Genomic DNA, 22,400 nt, shown 5'->3' with positions numbered 1-22,400 from the left:
GAAGGATAAGCAGCAGATGCCACTCATCATCATTCAGAGAACTTCACATTCGTATATTCATTTAATCCCACTAACCCAAAGCAGATTACTCTTCATCTCCCCGTTCTACACATAAAAAATGGACGGAAGCTGTGAAGGCCACTCATCCACTTAAGGCCGAGCCAAGATTCAAACCTAGGTGGCTCAGATCCAGAATCTGAGCCCTCTACCACGCGTCAGGAGAGAGGATGCTTTCATTCACAATTTTAGTCATTCCTTAGCTGCAGGTGCAGGGCCCAGGCAGAGAGCCAGGCCTGGTTCTGAGCACTTACCCTTTGGCTGCTAGCTACCACATATTACCTAACCACCGGCACATCCCAGTGCGGTTACGGATGCCCGTCCTGCTGAGTTAGCAGACAGGTCACTCCAGAGCTCCTGTCCCACGGAGCAGCCCTGAACATAACCCACCCTTCCTGACAGGTCACTGATGTGGGCTCACCATCCCCACTTCACAAGTGAGGGAAAGGGGGTCAATGGAGTTTAGTACCTTGCCAAGGTTAAGTTAGCATGAGGCAGGGGTCACTGGCCACTGTTACTCTACAGCCCCAATCCCTGGCTGAATGGCAGTTCTTCTCTAGGCTTTAACAGGGGGCCAGTTGTCACAAGATGGTAAAGGGCATTTCATTCTGCACTGTGACAACATGCATTTCTACCCTTTATGATATTGAACGGGGGAAAAACGACTCAGGAAAAAACGTCCACATGACTTGACTTAATAATTGTAACATGGCAGCTAAATGTCTGCTATTGAAGAAGGTTGACCCAGGGATACTGACAGCATAATGGCCCGACATTATTAAAGGAAGGAAGGAAAGAACAGTATGGACCTGCTACAGGCTCTGTCGGCTGAGACCACTTTCCACACATTTAGAGACAGTACTCTGAAGTCTTCATAGAGGTCAACTTCAACTTAAGAACAGAACAAAGACTCACTCCCCTGGGTTCACGTGTCTGGTTTCTTTCTTTGTTTTGTTGTTAGTTTTTTGTTTTTTTTTTTTTTTTTTGCACCAGGGATTGAACCCAAGGTCACTTAACCACTGAGCCACATGACCAGTCCTTTTTATTTTGAGACAGGGCCTGGCTACTTGCTAAGGCTGACGCTGAACTTGCGATCCTCCTGCCTCAGCCTCATGGGAGTTGCTGGGATGTGCCATGGCCCCCAGTCCCAGGTCTGTTTTCTAGCTGAGGGCAGAGGAGGAGGAAAGGGTCACCCTTGACACAGAACACAGTGAGCCAGAAACAAGAACCACATTCTTTGCCCAGTGTTTCACAAAGTTACCAAGACGTCTTCTCCATAAGCTCTTCTCTTAAGCCCCTGCTTTACCTAGAGGTTCTCTTCCCTTCACTTTCTGGAAAGGCCACGCGGTGGGCATGGGATCCTGACAAGCCCAGGTCAAAGAAGCCAGAGCTGTGCATTTTCCTAGAGCGATTTCGCCCTCCTACCTCCCCATCACCCAGTCCCCCCATCCAAGCTCAAGGCCTCATCAATAAAAACCACAACTCCAGGGCTGGATTTGTGGCTCTGTGGTAGAGCGTTTGCCTAGCATGTGTGAGGCACTGGGTTTGATTCTCAGCACCGCATGCAAATAAATAAATAAAGGTTCATTGACAACTAATTAAAAAAAAAAAAAAAAAAAAAGCAACTCAACCCCAGCTCCCACTCACACAGCATCCCCCTCCCCCACAGCATAGGGAGAACTAACAGACTCACTGTGCCTGAATGTGTTTGATGGCACCCCTGCCCTTGGGAGCCATGCCAGTGTGGATCAGTATCACACCCTCAGAGATAAAACAAAAACATCCTGGAATGTACTAATTGTGAAATAGAAATATAAACTTCTGCACTTTCTCCCCCTACCCACATGGGGTTGCAAAGGGACAGGAAGTGAGCAGAGACCTTCTCAGGAGCAGGAACGCTACCCAAAGCATTAACACTCCGCCTGGAGCGCAGGTCCACAAACGGCAACGTCTAGATAATGAGTGGACAGAGCAATTTTGTATCTGTCAAGTTTAGTAACAAAAAAATTGAGGTCTGTGTTTTATTTATCTTTGGATTTTTTAATTCCACTTTGCTCCTGGATCCTTTTTTATTGCATTTTACAAAAGGATTGCTTGTAGGTGGAAAATAAAAATAAAGGTCCTTCCCTGCAGACTGAAAATAGCTGCCAACAGCAAAACATTTAAATGATATTGAGTTTATTTCTTAAACCTGTGATAGATGCTCAAGTTCACTTCTAATAAGAGACATACAAACTGAAAATACACCAAGACACCATCTTTCCCCCAACCAGCAAGGCTATGGGTAACACATTGCACACGCTCCCAGTGGCCGGCAAAGTGGAACAACCCCTCAAAGTCACACCCGCCAGCCTAGCTCTAGAAAGTCAGTTGACAGATACACTCCCACATATGCACCATGATGCACAAAGTCACTCCTTGAAGCCTTGTTTGTAAAAACCAGACTGGAAAACTAACTACATGCCCAGTCTGTGGGGCCTGGTTAAGTGAATTCAATACATTCAACCTGAATATCCCACAGCTATTAAAAAAGAATGAGGTGCTTGCCACAGGCTCACCTCCAAGATACAAAAACACGGTCACATGAGGACAGACTCAGATATATTATACATTCTACTTGTGTTTTCAAAAACTAGTAGAAAAATATAAACATATTTGCTTGTATATGCATAAGATCTCTCTAAATGGAGAAACATAACACACTGTAAATATTGGTAGATGCCAGAGACATGAATTAGATGATGGGTCTATTTTCAACACAAATCTTTTTGCACATTGTGAAATTCCTGCCATGTGAAGGCATATTACCTATTCAAAAAAATTTACTTAAAAACTTATAAGAGGGGCTGGGGTTGTGGCTCAGTGGTAGAGGGCTCGCCTAGCACGCATGAGGCACTGGGTTCAATCCTCCTCAGCAGCACATAATAAAATAATTATGTCCACCTACAACTAAAAATATTTTTTTATAAATTAAAAAAGAAAGTGAGGTTAGCACTCCATGTATTTCTCAGTTAGAAACGCCTGTGTTCACCAAATAACACCAAGAGGAATGATTCAATATACCTTTCACCACACTGTGAGCCCTCACAGATTAGGTAAAGAAAAACATCATATTACAAAAGCTCAGTCACGCACCATCCACACTGTGCCCTCCAGTGATACGTAGGCCAGAAATCACAGCTTCTTCCTTCTGTGCCCTCTCCCCAGCCCCGGTGGGTCTTCCTTGATTGGAGTCCTCATGTCTCACCACTACTCCCAGCAGGAACGGTTCTTATTTCATAGGTCCAGAAAGGTCTAGGTGACCTGCTCAATGTCACAGAACCAGAAAGCCACTGGAACCAGGGAGTTCCTAGCTCAGGGCTCTGACCACTACACTGTTTCTAGGCCTCAAACTGAGCACTAACCGATTCCACTGAAGCCCACAATAATCCAGGGAAGAAAGTTCTCTCATCACCCACGGGTGTGGATGACAAGGGTGTCTTTGAGAGGCAACATCAGTCTCTCACACCCTGCCACAGCATGTGGAAACCGTAACTAGACCCCACCAACTGCTGGCCTGTCTCCTGAGAAGTTCTCCAACCAGACTGGCGGTCTGCAATGCAGCTTAACAGGCAGTTACCTGAACCACCATAAAGAACCTCTATCCAAGTGAACGTCTCACCAACTATGGGCCCTGAATCCCAGGGAGAGGAAGACAACCTTAGGTGGCACAGGGATGAACATTTTTAACTTTAGCACTTATGTTTTCGATCTGTACCAGAAAAGTGCTAATCTAGCTCACTGAACCCATCATATTATAATTTTAGCAAAGAAGGAGGTCAAATTAAAACAAAGTGAACAGATTTAAGGACAACTATTAAGTAAATAAGTTCAGGTGAAAAACAGAGTGGAAACCTTGAAGCACAAAACTGGCATTTGAGAGTCAATGACCTAAGGAATTGGATCCATCCCATATTCTCTCTCTAGAGAAAAAGAAGCCTAGACTAACAGGTTCCCCAACCCCAGCATACAATGCAACTAGTTCTGAATGTCATTTTATTTGTTTTTAATAAAAAGGATCACACCATGTTGCCCAGGCTGGCCTTGAACTCCTGGGCTCAAGCAATCCTGACTCAGCCTCCCAAGTAGCTTGGACTACACAGCACACAACACCTCACCTGGCTATATAAATTTGCTCTCTCTTCTCCACACCACATTGCCTCTTTCAGATCAACGAGTCAGTATCCCCAGTTACCAAAGCATCCCCAAAACTTGCATTTATATGACAATGTCCTATGGTGGATTATTATGGTGACTCTTAGCTCTAGTTTGCCCTGAATAGTTTTGATTACACCTAGTATCTTGTTATTTTGAGCATCCCCCTTTTCACTTTAAGATGTGCCTGACTTGGGGAATAAATTACAGAGTCTCCCTATGATCCTGCTACTGTGTAGAAGTGATTAGGAGAGAGCCAGGGGCCTCTCTAGCCCTATTTCTCTAATACCCCCAAAACAGTAAGAAGGAACCCCCCTCTTCAGCTCTGTAGCACCTACAGCCAGAACCAAAGCAAGTGGGAGAGTTTTGCTTCTGCTTCCCTAAAGGCAGATAAAGTGCCCCACTCAATGCAGACAGCAGGTCAAAATGAGATTTCCTTGGATCCTGCAATGCCAACAGCTTTGCGCTTTCAGCAAATTGAAGGAAAATATTAAACCACTACAAAAATGAGAATTATTATGAGAAGTAGCATGCATGATGGTCTCACAGCTCAGAGTGCTTCCATGAACAAGAGCTCCTTTGATGCTCAAAAAACAGTTATGAGAAAAATAAAAAATAAAAAACAGTTATGAGGTGAGGAAGGTACTTCATTGTTTGCTTTTGCTATAAAGTGATGAAGAGGTACACTCTGAGATTTACCAAGCAGGATTCCAAATTCCAAACTCCTCCACTCTACAACTATCCAGAAGAAAATAATTATTTCATTTCGTACCCACCCCTGGCATCTTGCTGCTCAAATGAGCTCCCCAAACCAGCAGCATGCCCATCACCTGAGAGGTGGTTAGAAATGGCAGATCTCAGCCCCATCCCAAAGCTCCTGGATCAGAATACACAATTTCATGAGATCTTTAAATAATTCTATGAACAACACAGTTGGAGGAGCACCACTTGACTACAAGGCAATATTTCCATTACACAAGACCACAACTCTTTATTCACCTATCGGCAATGATTTATTGAACATCTACCACATATGTGCTAGGCACCCTGCTGCCCTCTGGAAAATCAACAACAAATAAGACGAATATAGCTCCTGCTCTCATGGAGTTGTCAGTCACATATGATGGCTTCTCAGCTTCATGTGCTCATCAGAATCAACTGTGGCACTAAAACATACAAACACAGACACACACACTCAGGTCTCTAACACCTACTCCAAATTACCTACACCTACATATAGTCAGAAACTATGAGACTGGGGCCCTTTAGATACTGTATATCAAATAAGTCCCCACTGATAGAAACACTTTGCAGAGTAATTTGAAAATATCTAATATATTAGTTCACTTCCCATTGATATAACAAAATGCCCAGGGTTGGGTAACTTACATAGAAAAAAGGTTTGTTTAGCTCACAGTTGTAGAAGATGAAAGTCCAAAGAGCATGGCACAGACTCTGGCGAAGGCCACAATGCCCAGTAAAGCGGTAGATGCGTATAGCCTAAGAGCAGCACTTCTACTTCCAGAGCTATGTCCTGGAGAAAGGAAGGCATATGTGCAAAGATGTCAGGAACAAGAACACTCACTGCAGTACTGTTTCCAGAAGAGAATGTTTAAGTAGCTATCAGATTATCCCTAAACGAGGGAACAAGCAAACCATGGTCATAAAGCAGTAAGAATGAATAAACTAGATCTCTGTGTCAAAATAATCTCAAATATAGTTGTGGGGAAAAAGAAAAAGCCACAAAAGGTCACTCGCAAGCTTTGATACACTGCTTATGGATTCACAAAGCCTAAGACATGTATGGTGGACACCATGCCAACCTCGTGAAAATAGTCTGTTCTGGGAGAAGCAGTGAGGAAACAGGGCAGTGGGGGGCGTTTCCAAGGGATTACATCTAAAAGGTTTTCAAAAAAGCAACCAGCTATGGCTAAATTTCAATATCTGTTAAATCTGAAGGGTGGGTATTTGGCTATATAATATATATTACATAATTTTTTCCATACTTTTTTTGAGTGTTGATGTTTTATGATATAATTACTTTTTTAAGTTTCTTTTAGAAGCTTCACAGGTGATGTGATCTATTGCCAGAGCTCAGACTCTGTTCTACAAGCATAAATTAAAACTGTGCTATTTAATATTTGGAAATAAATCTACAGAATGGCCTCAATCTATAGCTCTTGGAAGTTAAATTACTACCTTAAGTAATTTTACATTGACATAAAGAAAACTTTCGCATGGCAGGTAGTTTTGATAAGCAATGCTTTTTAAGAGGCCAAGGCAAACAAGGAAAATAATATTTCTCAAAGTGTGGTCCTCATGTCTCCTGTAACAGAGTGTGTGGAAGAAGGAACGCGAAGCAGGAAGGAAGAGTTATTTAAAATCCTGATTCCAGGATTCTACCTTGGACCCACTTAATCAAAATCTCTAGGGAGAGAATTCCAGAGTCTGAATTTTTAATAAGGGAATGCACATCATTCTTTGATACATCCAAGGCCCACTAAACATTTTTTTTTCTTTTTGTGGCAGTGCAGGGTTGGGGATCAAACCCAGGTCCTTTTGCATGCGAGGCAAGCACTCTACCAACTGAGCTATATCCCCAGTCAATACAAAGTATTTTTAAAGCTGCTGTAAACCATACTTTTAAATCCATGTGTGCTAGGGTTGTAGTTCCAGGGTTGCCTGGCATGTGTGAGGCCCTGGGTTCGATCCTCAGTACTGCACATAAATAAATAAATAAAATAAAACCATGTAGTTCTGTATTCAATAAGGTAACATTCACCATACTCTGACAATTACAATAAAGTACAATATTTTCCAAATATTCAAGACGGTAATTCCAACAGGACAGTCAAGCAAATCCTGATAAAAACTGGTTTCCTGTATAGTGTACTTAACCTAAAGGGCCACGAATTGTATTTTGGGAAGAAGAGCATATGTGGACTTTCTAAAAGAACTTCAAAAAGCAACCGGGTAAACAGGAAGATTCCACAAGTCCAGCCTTGATGCTGTGCTCAACGGAAGAGGCCCCTGACACAATTTTCACCAAAGCCAATTTCAATCAAAGCAATGGGACTTGAATGCAAAAATGTATCCCAAGTTCTCTCTCAACACTCAGGACATACGATCTGCCATCTTTCTGCTACAAGTTTTCAACACTCCAGGGTGACCTTCTGTTATCCATTATTCCTTCAAACTCTATCTTCTTATTCCTTCCTTCCTTTCCTGACTCTTGCTTTGTCCCATGTTCTTCCTCTTCATTGTCCCATTACCTGTGTTCAGACAGAAGCAACGCTGCAATCCTGACTCCCCAACCCTGAAGACTGCTCCGAGCTCCTGAGCTGCAAACAACCCAGCACAACAAACACATGAAGAGACGTTCCACCTCACCAGAAAACAGGAAAGTGCAAGTTTAAGCCCCAAAGACGCAATTTTACACCCAAAATGCCACGTCTAACAATATCAAGTGTCTGCAAGCACCTGGAACAACTGGAACCCTACAAATGCTGCTGGCTGGAGTGCAAACTGGTGCAACTGCTTTGGAGAGCAATCTCGCAACCTATTAAAGTGAAAGATGCCCACTTCCTTTGACCCAGTAACTCCCTCCAAGGAATACAACACAGAAATTTTAAACATCCAGACAGGGAGAATAAATTCACAACCATTCACGACCCTAAAACAGCACAAATGAAAACATATATGCCTAAGTGACTATCAACAATATAATGAACATACTGTAGCACATTCATATGAAGAAACATTATACAGCTGTTAAATAAACTATAATCGCATGTATCTTAATGGATAAATCTCAAAATCATAAACAATAAAAAAAGATTAGTTCAGTGATTCTCCTGAATAGTAAAATGTAAAAACACATGATAAAACACCAAATTCATAATAGTGGTCACTCTGGAAGAAAGTCAATGAATGGGGAAGGGCAGGAGGTTTTAATTATATTTGTAATATTTCATTCCTTCACTGGGTGGGGAATATACATGTGTTCACCCTGTTAATCTACATACTTTTCTGGATGCCTAAAATTGACCTCCACCCAGAAAAGGAATCTCACATCTGAGCTACCTTAAAACATTCAGAGGTTCTGAAAGTGGCATCAGGACTCCATGGGTAGGAACTATATTGGACCAATGTGGGAAGGGAAGCTTTCGGAACCAACAGGGTACGCCCCCCACCCCACCTCATGATCTTAAGATTATCCACAGCAAATAATCATTCTCTGAGCTGTGGTAAAATTCCATGAGAGGAGTTATATATTCCCAAAACTCTAACCCACAATCCCACAACAGAGACAGTCCAGAAAGCCTTTAGTGCCAGCGCTGGAGGTTGATAGAGAATTTTTTTATTTCAAAGTTTTTACTGGTTCACTGTTGGGTGGCCCTTTCTCTCAAAAAGACAAATAAGGCCTCTCAAACTCATAGACTAGCATTTGGTTGCACCACAACTGAAGGTTTATTACAAGAAGTTGCATTAAAATATGCAGACCAGAAAAGTTAACTAGACTAAACTTCACCAACTTTTACAACTTTTCAGTCAGTTTGCTTTGAGCTGGCTTTGTGGGTAGGCTACAAATAAAACCACCAAGAAGTACCTTTCTGACGATACTACCAAAGTTAATACCAACACAAAACCTCAACCAGCTTTAATAACTAGAAAGACTAGGCTGGGGAGGGAGAAAAAATAATACAACACAAACATACCCAAATGCCAAATTGGTGAAAAATAAATAAATAGGTTTTATGGTGTGGGTAAACTGAAACACAAAGTTAATATCCACAAAAGGCATTACAATCTTTAATTCTCCCTAAATGCGGGCATTCAATTTTGTTTTTTCCCTAGGATTCCAAGAAAAACAAAGAAAAATGTGCAGACCTAACTGTCAGGTCTTGACCTAACAAACTCCAGCAGATTAGACCTGTGGGGCCAGAAGAGCGGAATTTTTTTTCTTTAAACATTAACATACCTCACCTCAAGCTGCATTTTGAAAAACTCAACAATATAACGATTCCTAGTTGATACATTAGACTAAATTCATGGTTGCCAATTACCCTTGAGAATGGAAATGAATAACAAAAGGCAAGCTATCCTTTCTCCAAACTATGAGATTGACACATATTTTATTAGACTTTTCCAGGAAATTTGTATCGAATGAATAGGGGATAACATTTAAACCAAATCAGGAATGTCTGTATTTGGGAGAAATGTAATTTGATTACAAAACAAGGTTTGAGCCTTTACATGACACCAGGCATGAAATAAGTCATGCAACTTTTTATTTGGTTAATTAAAAAAAAAAAAAAAAAAAAAAAAAAAAAAAAAAAGCCTTTTAAAGGCACTCTAAAGGGCTGGGGAGATAGCTCAGTTGGTAGAGTGCTTGGCTTGCAAGCACAAGGCCCTGGGTTCGATCCCCAGCACTGCAAAAAATAAAATAAAATAAAGGCACTCTAAAACTGCAGAATGCTTGCCTGAGGTAAGAAGTTGACTTACAAGGATAAAAACTATATTTATAAAAATCCTCTACGTTTGTTTCAATTTTTGCTACTTATTAACTTTTTTATTTTTATTTTACTAGGGATTGAATTCAGACTGAATTTATCACTGAGCTGGGTTCCTGGCCATTTTTTAATTTTTCATTTTGAGACAGGGTCTCGCTAAGTTGCTGAAGCTGGCCTTGAACTTGGCATACGCCTGCCTCAGCCTCGGGAGTCACTGGGATGACAGGTTTGCGCCACCCCCCTGGCTCAAAATTTTCCTAATTTTAAGGTCACTTTATTTAAAAAAAAAAAAAAAATCAAACCTAACACTCAAACTGGTGTCAAATATTATCCTGGGGTTGTTCCATGGATGCTAAAATGCTGATAAGTTCAACAGGTTTTAAGTATGGTAGGTACTCATGATGTTGCTAACCAATTAAGAGGTGAATTTTTATAAAGACTTTTTGAAAAAATACTACTAAGATTTTTGTGACCAAAACATGTATGTGTGTGTGTAGTGTATGTGTCAGCTTTACAAGATGAGAAAAAAAAAGGTGCCTAGAAATACAATTTACCCAATGCCAGTATTAGATTCTTGTTTAACTGGAAAGATACTCAACAGTACAGCTTCCAGTTCTAACTCACAGTGACTATAAAAGTGTCTTCCTACAAAAGCCACAAGTAGAAAGTGTATCAATATTAAAGAAACGCCCCATTATATAAATTGGTCTTTCTATTGTCCTGCTTTGGGGATTTTGTTCAGCTTTATCTGTATGAATATCACACTGTATTAGAACTGTTTTATCTTTACCAATATTATGCCCACGAGATAAGGATCAGCTGGGCCCCTTAGAGACAGGGACTCCCCATGAGATAAGGATCAGCATAGTTCCTTGGAGACAAGGACTCCCCTCGTTCAATTATTAAGCTCTTTCATGTAGTATGTGCCAACACTAACACAGCAGGTACTCAAGAGATGGCCATTTATAGGTACAAAACTTGTAATCTATTTGATACATGGCATTTCCTCCAAAGCATACCATACAGCACTATTAACGAATGACATAAGGATGAGACGATTAAGCCAATTTGCATTGGTACAAGTCACATTTCATTTCTCCTAACAAATGCTTTCTCTTTAGAAAATTCCTCAAACAGAACACTCAAAACAAAACAAAAAGCAAAAAAAAAAAACAAAAACTTCCATTTAGGGCCATAAAAATATATAGGAAGTTAAATCCATTGGTCTGGACAAAAATCAGAGGATTATCAACAGGGGACATTTCCTCATGCTTGGTAGCAGCTAGAGCATTTTCAAAATTACAACACACCAGCCAAACAAGCTTTCCTATCTCCGAACCAGACACTGCTGTTTGGCCACACTGACTTGCACTAAGCAAGTTGATCAAGAATTACTATGGTGGGAATTCATATGGAAGAAGTAAAGGGAACCACCATTAAATTCCCAAAGGACAATAAGGCTTCAATGGGCTGGGAGGCAAGAGCAGAAATGAGGATATTTTCCATGTTCTCTATATCTTAAACTGGCACAAGAGTATAGGGAGAAGAGGTGGTATTCAGCTCAGTCACAGGAGGATTTGCTTTGTTTTGTTTCTGCTCTGCTGGGTCCTCTCTTCTCTGGTGGAAGAAACAAGTCCACTTTTCAGTGCTTCGTCTTTGGTCTGTTTGTCTCACCCACAAGGATGGTATCTCAACACCCTTTTGGGACACACATCCACCTGTTTAAAATATGCCAAATGGCCTGCTTTAAAAAAAAAAAAAAATGCAGTCCCCACTGGTTCTTACTACAACTACTCAAATTGGTGGGACCAAATACCATTAGGCATGGAAGGATCAGGAAGAGCACCCAGTGAGCAGCCCAACAGTAAGGCAAGGCCCAGAAAAGACCTACCTGGAAACAATTCATCTCTGAGTGAAGAGTCTAAAGAGAGGTCCAGTGAACATTTATGTCTGCTTGGGTGAAAAGACAGCAGTCTCATCACCAAGCCTTCTCCTCTGGAAATGAGTCTGGGAGGGGCTGATGTGACCTGAGCAGCCTTTTGTAAGGGGCGGGACTAATAATTCCCACCTGGGCCTTTGTGTACTGCCACAGAGCTTGCATAAGAGAATGTGTGGGTTGTTTATATTAGTGGTTGCTTCCATCCAGTAGGAGGAGGCATAATCTCCAGTCCCTTTCACAACTGAAGGTAAAACACAATGCAAAAGATTTGGACAATGACAGCTAGTCCTCTGAGTACTTGCTATGTACTCACTCATGAACCCCAGCAACTCACTTAAAGCACCTGTCCAGTGAGATGATAACCATCACCACACTTTTTGTATAGATTAAGAAGGCAAAACAGAGGGCAACCTGCTCAAGGGCAAGACAGGGAGTAACCGGCTCAAGGACAAGACAGGCAGCAACTGGCTCAAGGACAAAAGACAGGCAGCAACCTGCTCAAGGACAAGACAGAGGGCAACCTGTTCAAGAACACAAAGCTTTCACAGGTTAGAAGCAGGACTTGCACCCAGAAGTCTGACTTTGGAGCCCAAACTCTTCATCACTTGTTCAAGATGTAGTATCCAAACAGAAGGATAAAATGTTCTGTTTATGAATTACCAGGCACTCGCTTCACCCAGTGATCCTAAACTTGGTAGCTTTTTAAGTGACCACAGGAGGTGTCAACACTGACCACAGTACTGGCCTGCTTCTCTCATGTTCTCCCAGGCAGCTTGTCTCACTGGCTGAGTTCCAAGGAAAACAGGTTGTGACATTCTGCCCAGGTGTGCCAAGGAGCCCCTGATGCACTGAGGGGGGGAAACAATACGGAGGCTGGCTTCCTCTTGGGACATGCTGGCTCTCAAAGTTTCCAGCCTGCTTCAATATGGAAAGGTGTCACCACAAACAAGCAGGACAGGAACACTACCAAGAGCAGGGACCCTGTAGGCCTGAGGCCACCCCAGCAGGCCCAAAGGACAGCATTCAAGCTGCTGTGGTTTCACAGTCTCCTCAGGTGCTGGTTGCAGCAGAGAGACACTGAGAAGAAAAGCATCCCTTCTCACTGCACCAGGCAACGTTAATGCCACTCGACAGGAAGAAGCAGGAAACCTGTCTCCTTGTGGAGAAAGGAAGGAAAAAGAGGAAATGGAAAAAGCCTCCAGGAGCCACCCACATTATCCAACTCGCCCTGCATCAACCCCAGGCAGCTATCACTTTGGGAAGCCCCAGCCTTTGCTCTGCTGGCTGTGGCAATAGCCTTGCCCAATGGCGCTGAAAGCTGAAGCCAGAACTGGTGGGTCTCACTTGCACCCCTGAGCTAACACAGGGTTCCTTAATGATCCTCTGCCATGTGTTGATCTTGTATAACAGAATTTGGGGCAGAAGATTGAAATACGTGATGGAGGAAGGACACCTTACCCCAAGGCTTCTCAATCAAGCCTCCTCGGATGCTTTCAGAGGTCAACATTGCCAGTTTCAAGAGAGGTTTTCCCCAAACTGCCACTAAAAGACCATGTGTTCCCACTTGGAGAGGGCTGGGAAGAATTTTGGAGAGTGCAAGCAAAGCACACACCCTGAGCTGGAGATTGGCTCAGTGGCAGTGTGTCTGCCTAGAGTTCAGGAGGCCTTGGATTTCATTCTCAGCACCAAAAAAAAAAAAAATCCAACCAATAAAATCTTCACACCATGCACAAGGGGGGGGGGGGCGGGGCGGGGACCTTACCCCAAGCTGAGCTTCCTAAGGTTCTGACAAGTTAGGGTGCCAGCAGGGTACTCCCTGGGTACCTAAACTGGAGGTTGTTCCTACAGAAACTGAAACGGAGGGGAAAGCAATGGGAGATTCCCAAATTAAAGTGACCACTAGATCAAAGACCCAGGCCCCATTAGAGCCCAGTGATATCCCTTCGCGGTGTCCATGCCCACCAGCCTCCTCTGGATCTACAGTGAATGGGACACCATGGAGACCTCCTCCACACCCACCGTCCCCACCTTTGGGGCCCACAAATGCTACTGCCAAAGAACTTTGCCCCTCGTTCACAGGTAGGGAAACTGAGGTATCCAGAACAAATGACCATGCTTTCCTAAACCAGGCTGAAGTTCAGCTCTCTAACCACAATTTTGCACTTTTTTTTTTTTTAAAGCTTATTACATTTCAAATTTCTCCAGATACACCAACTGTCCTTACAAAATGAATTGTGAATTCAATCGAAGGACTAAACTCAAAATGAGATGAGGGCAGTGAGGGAGTCCAACACGGGCTAATTTACTGCAAAGGATGGGGGACCCCTACTCCCAGCTCAGCCCCACTCCCCTCCCCGGGGACCTCGAGCGCGGCCACCTCCCCGCCAGCGGCTTCCACCGCAACGGGAGGGCGGGGGCAGAGCGGAGGGCCCTGGGTTCGGCGGGCGGGCCCTTGGTGACGGGGCGGGGGGCTCGGGCGCCTCCCCCGCTGCTCGTGTGGCCGCCGGCCCGCCCAGCCCGGGGGCCGGGAACTTCTGACCGCGCCGACCGGACCCACCGCCCCCTCGTCCCCACCCTGCCGCTGCCAGGCGTGTGTGCGGCTCGGCTTTCCCTTTCTTTGCCTCGCCGCGCCTCGGGTGCGACCCCCGAGGCGGCGGCCACTCACCATATTACAGATGGAGGCGATGTTTCGGACAGTCATTAGTCTAAAGGTTGCAGCGATCCCGCACCGCCATCTTTACAAGGTGAAAACAGGACTGTCCATGGTGGAGCGCGCAGGAGGCCGGGCGGCGGCGAGGCGGCCTGGGGTCCGGCTTTCAGTTTGGCTGGGAGAGGGAGGCCGGGAGGGAGGAGGCGGCGGCGGGAGGGCGGGGAGGGCGGGGAGGCAGGCCGAGGGGCGGGGAGTGGCGGAGCGAGGGAGCCTGGGCCGCGGCCGGCGCGCGGGAGGAGGGGCGGCAGCGCCGCGGGAGTCCGCCGGCCGCTCCGAGCGCTCCGCCGCGCGCCCCGCCGGCCCGCGCCTCGCTCCCGCCCGGCCTCGGCCTTCGGCTTTTCCTTTGGATGCCCAGCGCCGCTCTGGCCGGAACGCGGGGCCTGGCCGGTGGTCGCGCAGCCGCACCCCGCGGCCCCCAGGGCGGACCTCAGCTACAACACAGCGGTGGCCCTCTGCCTTCCTCCCGTGGCGTCCTCGGGAGCCAGTGACCGCTCTAGACGTTGGCCACTGACCGACCCGGGCTGAGGAAACGGGGACCCCAGCCTAGGGCACGCGCGCCACGGAGAGGGCCGGCAGGGACACCCACCGCTCTCAGCCTGAGCCCTGTCTCTCTGCCTTATCTCTGTGCACCCCCCACCGTTGCCCAGTATCCCCTGGGTATTGTTTTTTGGTTTTGTTTTTGTTTTTTTGGGTGCGGGGTGAACATGAGAAGTAGGGGTGATTACGTCCAACTTTTAGTTTTCCCTCAGGGTTCCAGCCAGATGGCACCCGCGGGAATCCAAGAAGTAAAATGGGGTCAGGACATAGGAGTGGCCAGAAAGCCCTGGCCAGCAGCCGGCCAGCAGCTGCCTGGTAAAGGGTGCCCGGAAAGGAAAGCAATCCAGCCTGGGCAGAGGCCAGTCTGGACAGAGGCAGCAGTGCATTCAGGCAGTTTGCGACATTAGTAGGTATAAAGGAAAAGTCGTGGTTCTGGCCAAGTACAAAGACGAGTGGAAAGAAGAACAAAACTTGAACGCATCCTCCAGGAAAACATAATCTCTAGTTTTTGAGATGGGTGATGTTTCCCGTTATTCGCATTTCCCTCATAGAAAGTCATGCCTGCGGGCTCCAAGTGTAAATTTGTACACCACTTAGCAGCTAAGTTCATGTGAATTGAAAGAAACCATTTCTGGTCGTGAGAAACAACGCTACACCCAAGGTTGCAGTTCAGTGCTATCAATGAAGAAAGTTTGTAGGAGTGAAACACATGATAAATTCCCAAATCAATATATTTAATGACAAATTGAGTTAGAAGAGAAATTCATATAATTGAAGACAGCTTCTGTATAGCCAAGGGTAATGTTTTGGGTGGGAAGTGGTGTTACACACTTAAGATTTAAGAGTCGTTAATTGCTAATACCCCTGGGACCTGTAGTGGAAATAGAAGACAACACTGCAGACTGGAGATTTGGGGGGCCATGTCAGCACAGTTCTTTTCAATGGATATAGCATTGATATTAATGTTAATATCATTAAGCATTAATATTCCTGCTTAAGTCATCCAACCTAAATGTAATTTCTAAATAAATCCTGATGATAATAATAGCCAACTTTCATTTCTAACCATCATCAGTCTTGCTGTGCTTTCCATTCATGATCTCCTTCACTTGCCACCATGAGTCTATCAGGCGGTAGACACTATTACTTCCTGTTGCAGATCTCTAACACAGGTTTAAAGAATCAAGCATCCTGCCTACTTCTGTGTTACCCAAATATTACAGATGAAGCTAGTGTGCTAACCTAGGTTGGGCACCATTGATTGAGGAGGAGATGGCAAAACACCCAAACTATGATCAATCAGGGTACTGAGGCCCAGAAAAATATGAAGATTTGATAAATGTCACATGATAAGTTCAGGAGCAACCTCAAGGCTAACACTCAGGCCTCTGGCTTCAGTTTCACGGAAGGTCCTCTGTAAAGGCATTAATTCAAAGCTTTAAATGAAATGGAAATTTTACACCAGGATAAGATTTCAGTTTTCTCCCAACATTGGTACATGGATTGCAAAGTCCACTGGTTTGAAAAGACCATTAACACAATGAAAATTGAATAGCATCTGATTACTGAGTGCTACCTCAGCAAGTTAAAGGGTCCTTCTGCATGCCTTTCACAGCCTACAGCCTAAACCGAAGTGTTCGATATACACAACCAGATTAAAACTGGGGTAGTAAGTTACATACACAACAAATCAATTGAACATGGCTGAGCTTGTCCAACTCATGAATGATTAAATACATTTTACACTTGCACGGGGCTGGTATTCACGGGTCTTAACTAGAGAAGGGCTTAAGTTGAAGAATTATAATCTTAGCTTGGCTCAGTGAGGAAACATTATTCAGAGGGGATGAGAGGTAACATCTTGAAAATGTTGACAAGCTGATGAGAGAACTTTGAGGAAAACTGTCCCACATACAGAGAGCAGCTTGTATGAAGGTATAGAATTTAGGACTGGGAAAGGAAGGCAAATGGAAGGACAGGTTATGGGCTAAAACTAAGTAGCCTAAATTTGAGGGAGGCATTCTCTCCAGGTGGTGTGCCCCTGAGTACACAAAGTGTGGTCCTTGAACCAGCAGCCCTGGCATTAGCTGGAATGCTCTTCGATGCACAGACTCTGTTCCCATCCCAGACCTAAATCACCAATCAGTTTCTGCTTAAAAGCGTGAGGAGCAGGCTGGGGTTGTGGCTCAGTGGTAGAGTGCTCGCCTAGCACGTGTGAAGCACTGGGTTGGATCCTCAGCACCACATAAAAATAAATAAAGATATTATGTCCCTCTACTACTAAAAAATATATTAAAAAAAAAAAAGTGTGAAGAGTATTGCTTCAGCCAAGCATTTGTGGTGGAATGCTGTTTCTGCAGGCCCAACAATCATTATCCTTCTTCTAGTAACTGCTCCGGGATTCTACTCTGGGGAATGTTCCCTCCCTGGCTCTCGGAACTTAGGGTTTAGGTGTGTCTGACCTGGTCCCTGACTCCAGAGGAAGGCACATGACCAGACTCAGCCATTGAGAGTACTCCATGACTCAGTGACTGATTGGTTTGGTAAAGAGGATGTAATAATAAGCTGAACCAGTGAGAGTCAGTCCTGGGACTTTTGAGGAAAGAATTGCTCCCCTTCCTGAGTTTACTGAACTGATCGTATGTAAATCTAGAGCTGATGTCTTTCCATTGCCTGAAAATAAAGCCAGCACAGGAAAAAGGAGCCAACAGACAGAAGAGAGATCCTAATATCATTTACCCAGTTGCTGCCAGATCTAACTCCTGGACTTTTCAGTAACTCAAGCCAGTAAAGTCTTTGTTTTCTTTGGCCAGTTCCAACTGGGCATCTGCTACTCACCACTAAAAGAATCCTAACTCACCAGTGCCTCCCTGTCCCTGATATTCATTCTGAACTCATGATGGTCCCGTTCCTCTCTTCTGTACCCTCTAAACCAAACTTTCAAGTTTTGCCTCCTCCATTAGGCCTTCCCAGAGCGCCCCCAACACTCATACTTTCCCTGCCCCTACCAATGAACCTGTCCATCCGGATGGCCACTGGTGTTATACTTCCCTGTTGTCAACAGTTTTGCATCTGCCTCCCTCCTTTTTGCTCTCACACACTCAGTCTTTAGGTGTCCCCTAAGGTGCATGCCTTTGTGTTATGTTCTTATAGTACTGTCCATCCTCCCAAAATGGAACTCATTTGTAAATATGCTTATGCCACATAGCACAGAATGGAGAGCAAGGGTGGTTAAGCAGGAGACGATGGTGTCAGGCTGTCAGGATCACCTGTGTGACTGGATAAGTTTCTTAACCGCTCTATGCCTCAGTCTCCTTCTCTATAAAGTGAAGACAATTAAGAGTACCCCTCAGAGTCTCATTTCACTGTTTTCTGTAAAGTACAAAGAACTTGCATGGCATATACTAACAACTACTATCTGAGAGCCATTAATATCGTGCATGGGGTTATTTGATGAATGCCTGTTTCCAACTCCTCATCAGACATGAAGTAAGAAACAGGTCTGGTTTTGCTCCCTATACTACACCTAAAGAACCAGGGCATTGTCCACAGGAGCAGCCAATAAACTGAATATTAAATATTTGGGCAAGCATCTCTTTCCTAGTTGTCTGGAAGCTCCTGGAGGGGCGCAAGCTAGTCTTATTAATTTTTTTAAAACCTCATGCAGTCTCAAACACCATGTCTGGCACAGTAAACTCTTTCCTTTCTCCTTACTGCCAAATAGGCTATTGCAGCTCATTTGATATGCAAGTGTTAGTAAATGGTGGCTCTCTGACGGGGAAAAAAGGTTTTGCTGGCTGTAGACTTGAGCTTAGTTACCAAACTGATTTCTGTGAATTATATTTCAATTCCATACAGAACAGACGACCTTTTTCCTTAATCAGCAGGTAACCAATAGACATTAAAGACACACTCTGAGCTAGAACCTGCAAAAGGCATTGGAGATCCCCAGATAAAACAAGGCACTCCCAACACCACACTGCTGGGTTTCTGATGCAGTTTTCTTCCACATTGTTTATGAACATTTTTGCTAATTTTTATATGCTCTTAGTATTAAATAAGGATAACTTTGGAGTAGATCGTCACATTAGACTCTCTCCCATGGAGAAATTAAATCTAAAATCATGGTGTAGATGCATGGTTATATTTGTAGGTAGTCGAGATTCCCTAAGCCTTTGAAATAATTGGTTTATTTTGAAGAACTAATTGAAAAGGTCACGGAAGGATTTTTAAACTAGGTTGGGACATGATGAGATTTTTATTTGGTAATACATGTCGATTAGCTGAAAGAACAGTTTACTCTACTTGGCTACGCTATAGGAAAGAAGGACAGCAGAAGTCCGCTAGGCCATTGAGAAGTCTAAGACTCCCAGAACTGTTGGCAGCCCGGATTTACAGGGGTGGCTGTGGGAAGAAAGACAAGTGGACAGACTGAACACAGGTTTTTGAAGACAGTCAGCTGAATTTGTTGTTGACTGGAATGAGGGACAAGGACAAGTCCAAGGTTTCTACTGGAATGTAGACAATGTCTTTTTTGCTTGTTTGTTTTGTTTTTTGTTCGTATGATAGGGAATGCTTCTAGAGGAGGCTCAGGCATATGTGATTAGGGAGAAGTGAGATTGGCTTTAAAGTTGCTGACTTTGAGATAACCATGAAATAGTTATATTGATTAAACCCTTGACCATACAAATCTAAGGTTCCGAAGAAAAGTCTGAACTGAACAAATGAATCTAAGAGTAATTACTATACAGAAGATAATGGAGGACAGGCAATTGTGGATGAAATTGCCCAGGGAGAATGTATAGAGTGAGAATAGACAAGGGGGTGGTCATGGAGGGCTCCCCATGCAAGGATCAGGAAGAAGAGTCAGTGAAAACTAAGAGTGCTTCCAAAGTAGTTGAACCCCCCCCAAACATACCAAAAAAAAACAAAAAACAAAAAAACCCCACACACATAACATCGTAAAAGCCAAAGAGTATTTGAAGATACAGTAAGTGGTCAAATGTTTGCAGCTACAAAATTGAGGATGGTAAATAAGAATCGTGACAATGGTCAGTTCTTGAACAAAGTTTTAAGATGCATTTAATCCTTTTGACAATTCTATGAAAGAGGTTATATTAAATTCCCCATTTGAAAGGAGAGAAAGTGGAGACTCAGAGTTCAAGTAAATTGCCCAGAGTCATGTGCACATCATCTCTGAAGAGAACTTTGAATCCCATTACGGGCAGTCTAGGTGGAAGTGTTACGATAGAATGGCTATGAGAGTAAATGAAAACGAGATAGGATGACCCAAAGATGCTTGCCTCTGAAGGAAAGGAGTGGGAGAGAGTAGACAATAGAAGAGCTCAAAAGAACCTCCAGTGAGGGGCTTTCTGCCCACCTCTTCACCGTTGAAGTTAAACCTTACTCTCCCTTCAGACCCCCAGGCCTGCAGGCTCACAATGCCCCCACCTCTCCCTTCTGCTTCAGTCCACTCATTCCTCAGAGCTCACTTCACAGGAAGGCTTCCCAGCCTCATCTTCTCCAGTCAAGTTCTAGTCAAAGGTTTTTTGTTTGTTTGTTTGTTTGTTTGTTTTTTAAATAATTCTTTAGAAACCTTGAAAACCTGGCACAGTGCAAGGCACCTACTCGGAATGTTCCCAGATACTCAGCAAGTCATTACCGTACCTGAAATACTTGATAAAAACCCTCATACTCACCATCTTGCTTTCCTGGTGGTTTTCTCTCTCCAGGTTCTGGTCTGAATTAAATAGAACTGGCGCCCTCAGGGGTGTGACAGGGTGGAGCTCCGTAAATAAGACCAAGTGAGGAAATTGAAACAAGTGAGCTTCCCTAGCAATGAGATTTCCTAGAGAAGTTTGGCCATAAAATAAGGACAGATCCCAGAAAGAAGCTTGAAGGAGGTGAGGAAATCAGTGGGTTTGTCCATTTATATGTTCCTTTTATCAAAATGATTAGGTAGGGAGGCCCTGCGTTTGTCATTAAAAAGTGAGGGGCAAGTAGCAGTGAAGCTCAATGGGGGCACTTATTAGATGTGGGTAGTGGGGCAGGCAGAGCAAGGGCTCAGGAACTTAGAAGGGTAAAGTTTCTTCTGTTAGGTTGTGGAAATTGACAGGAGAGGTCTTCCATCTTCTCAGTAGAGCAGGTGAGAATATATTTCCTCCATTAGCCCCCAAAGGATTTGACTCTTCTGTTCACTGCTAGAGCCCTCGGAACTGCAGGCACATAGAAGAAGTGTTTGTTGAATGAGAATATGATTAAAAGAGGGTAAGACCAGAAGAAGGCTAAGCAAAGACCATAGGTTAGTTAAGGGGAATAATTGTTCTAAACAGATTTAGAACAGGCTTTCTTTTGGGGCATTTACATTCCTTCCATGTCCACAAACATTATTTAAAATTAAAAAAAAAAAAATTCTTTCTTCTCGCCAGATTTTACCCTGCCCTTGTGTAAGCTTTAAGGATAACCTAGGGCCGGGTCTGCTGTGCACACCTGTAATCCCAGAGACTCAGGAGGCTCAGACAGAAGGATCGTGAGTTCAAAGCCAGCCTCAGCAAAGGCGAGGCACTGAGCAGCTCAGTGACACCCTGTCTCTAAATAAAATAGAAAATAGGGCTGAGGACCTTGGATCAGTGGTTGAGTGCCCCTGAGTTCAATCCCCAGGACCCCCTCCCCCCAAAAAAGGATAACCCAGGACCACCTGGGAGAGCAAGACCTCAAGTGGCACCTGCTGTGAAACTTCTGCCTCAGAGGAGCAGCACCTGTCATTCTCTTTGGTCTACGACTTTTAAAGCTATCTTATGGCTAAGTATGAAAATCTCAATTTTTCTGTTTTAACGTTTTTAATTAAAACGTAAGTACTGAAAAATACATAAAACTTAATTGAATTATGTTAAAGCAGACAGACCTGTGTAATCACCATCCTGGTGAAGGCACAGAACACGCCCAGCATCACTGGAACCCCTCACCCCCACACACTCTCTCAATCACTCTCCCTTTCACCTGGGGCAGCCCTATCCTGACTTCTAACACTCTGGTCCAGGTTTTGTTTTGTTTTGTTTTGTTTTGTTTTGTTTTGTTTTGTTTTGTTTTGTTTTTGGTACTGGGAATTTAACCCAGGGACAATTTACCACTGAGCTACATCCTCAGCCCTTTTTAATTTTCATTTTGAAACAGGGTCTTGCTACGTTGCTGAATCTGACCTCAAACTTATGATCCTCCTGCCTCAGTTTCCCAAATTCCTGGGATTATAGGCATGTGCCACCATGTCCAGTTCATAGTCCTTTTCTCTCTCTCTCTCTCTCTCTCTCTCTCTCTCTCTCTCTGAGGTTTTATATAAATGAAATCTTGCAGTGTGTGCTCTTGTGTGTGTCTTCTGTTTCTCAAGATCATGTTTTTGAGATTCAGCCAGGTTATTTAAAAAAGCTACAGTTCTGGGTCCCGGGGTATGATT

The 22,400-nt window shown here is 44.0% G+C and overlaps 1 protein-coding gene across 1 annotated transcript in view; it reads right to left on the bottom strand.

Moving 5' to 3' along the window:
* The window catches only part of Usp46 (ubiquitin specific peptidase 46), a 59,745-nt gene extending 45,177 nt beyond the window's left edge, over positions 1-14,568 (bottom strand). Inside the window, 1 exon segment of the mRNA XM_047566705.1 lies at positions 14,369-14,568. Coding sequence (XP_047422661.1) covers positions 14,369-14,404 — 36 coding nt within the window. The 5' untranslated portion in view covers positions 14,405-14,568.
* Between the last annotated feature and the right edge of the window lie 7,832 nt (positions 14,569-22,400).

This window comes from Sciurus carolinensis, chromosome 10 (assembly GCF_902686445.1).
Source record: "Sciurus carolinensis chromosome 10, mSciCar1.2, whole genome shotgun sequence".
Lineage (NCBI taxonomy): Eukaryota > Metazoa > Chordata > Mammalia > Rodentia > Sciuridae > Sciurus > Sciurus carolinensis.
Note: the sequence above shows the minus strand (reverse complement) of the source record. Positions and strands in the feature narration are given on the sequence as shown.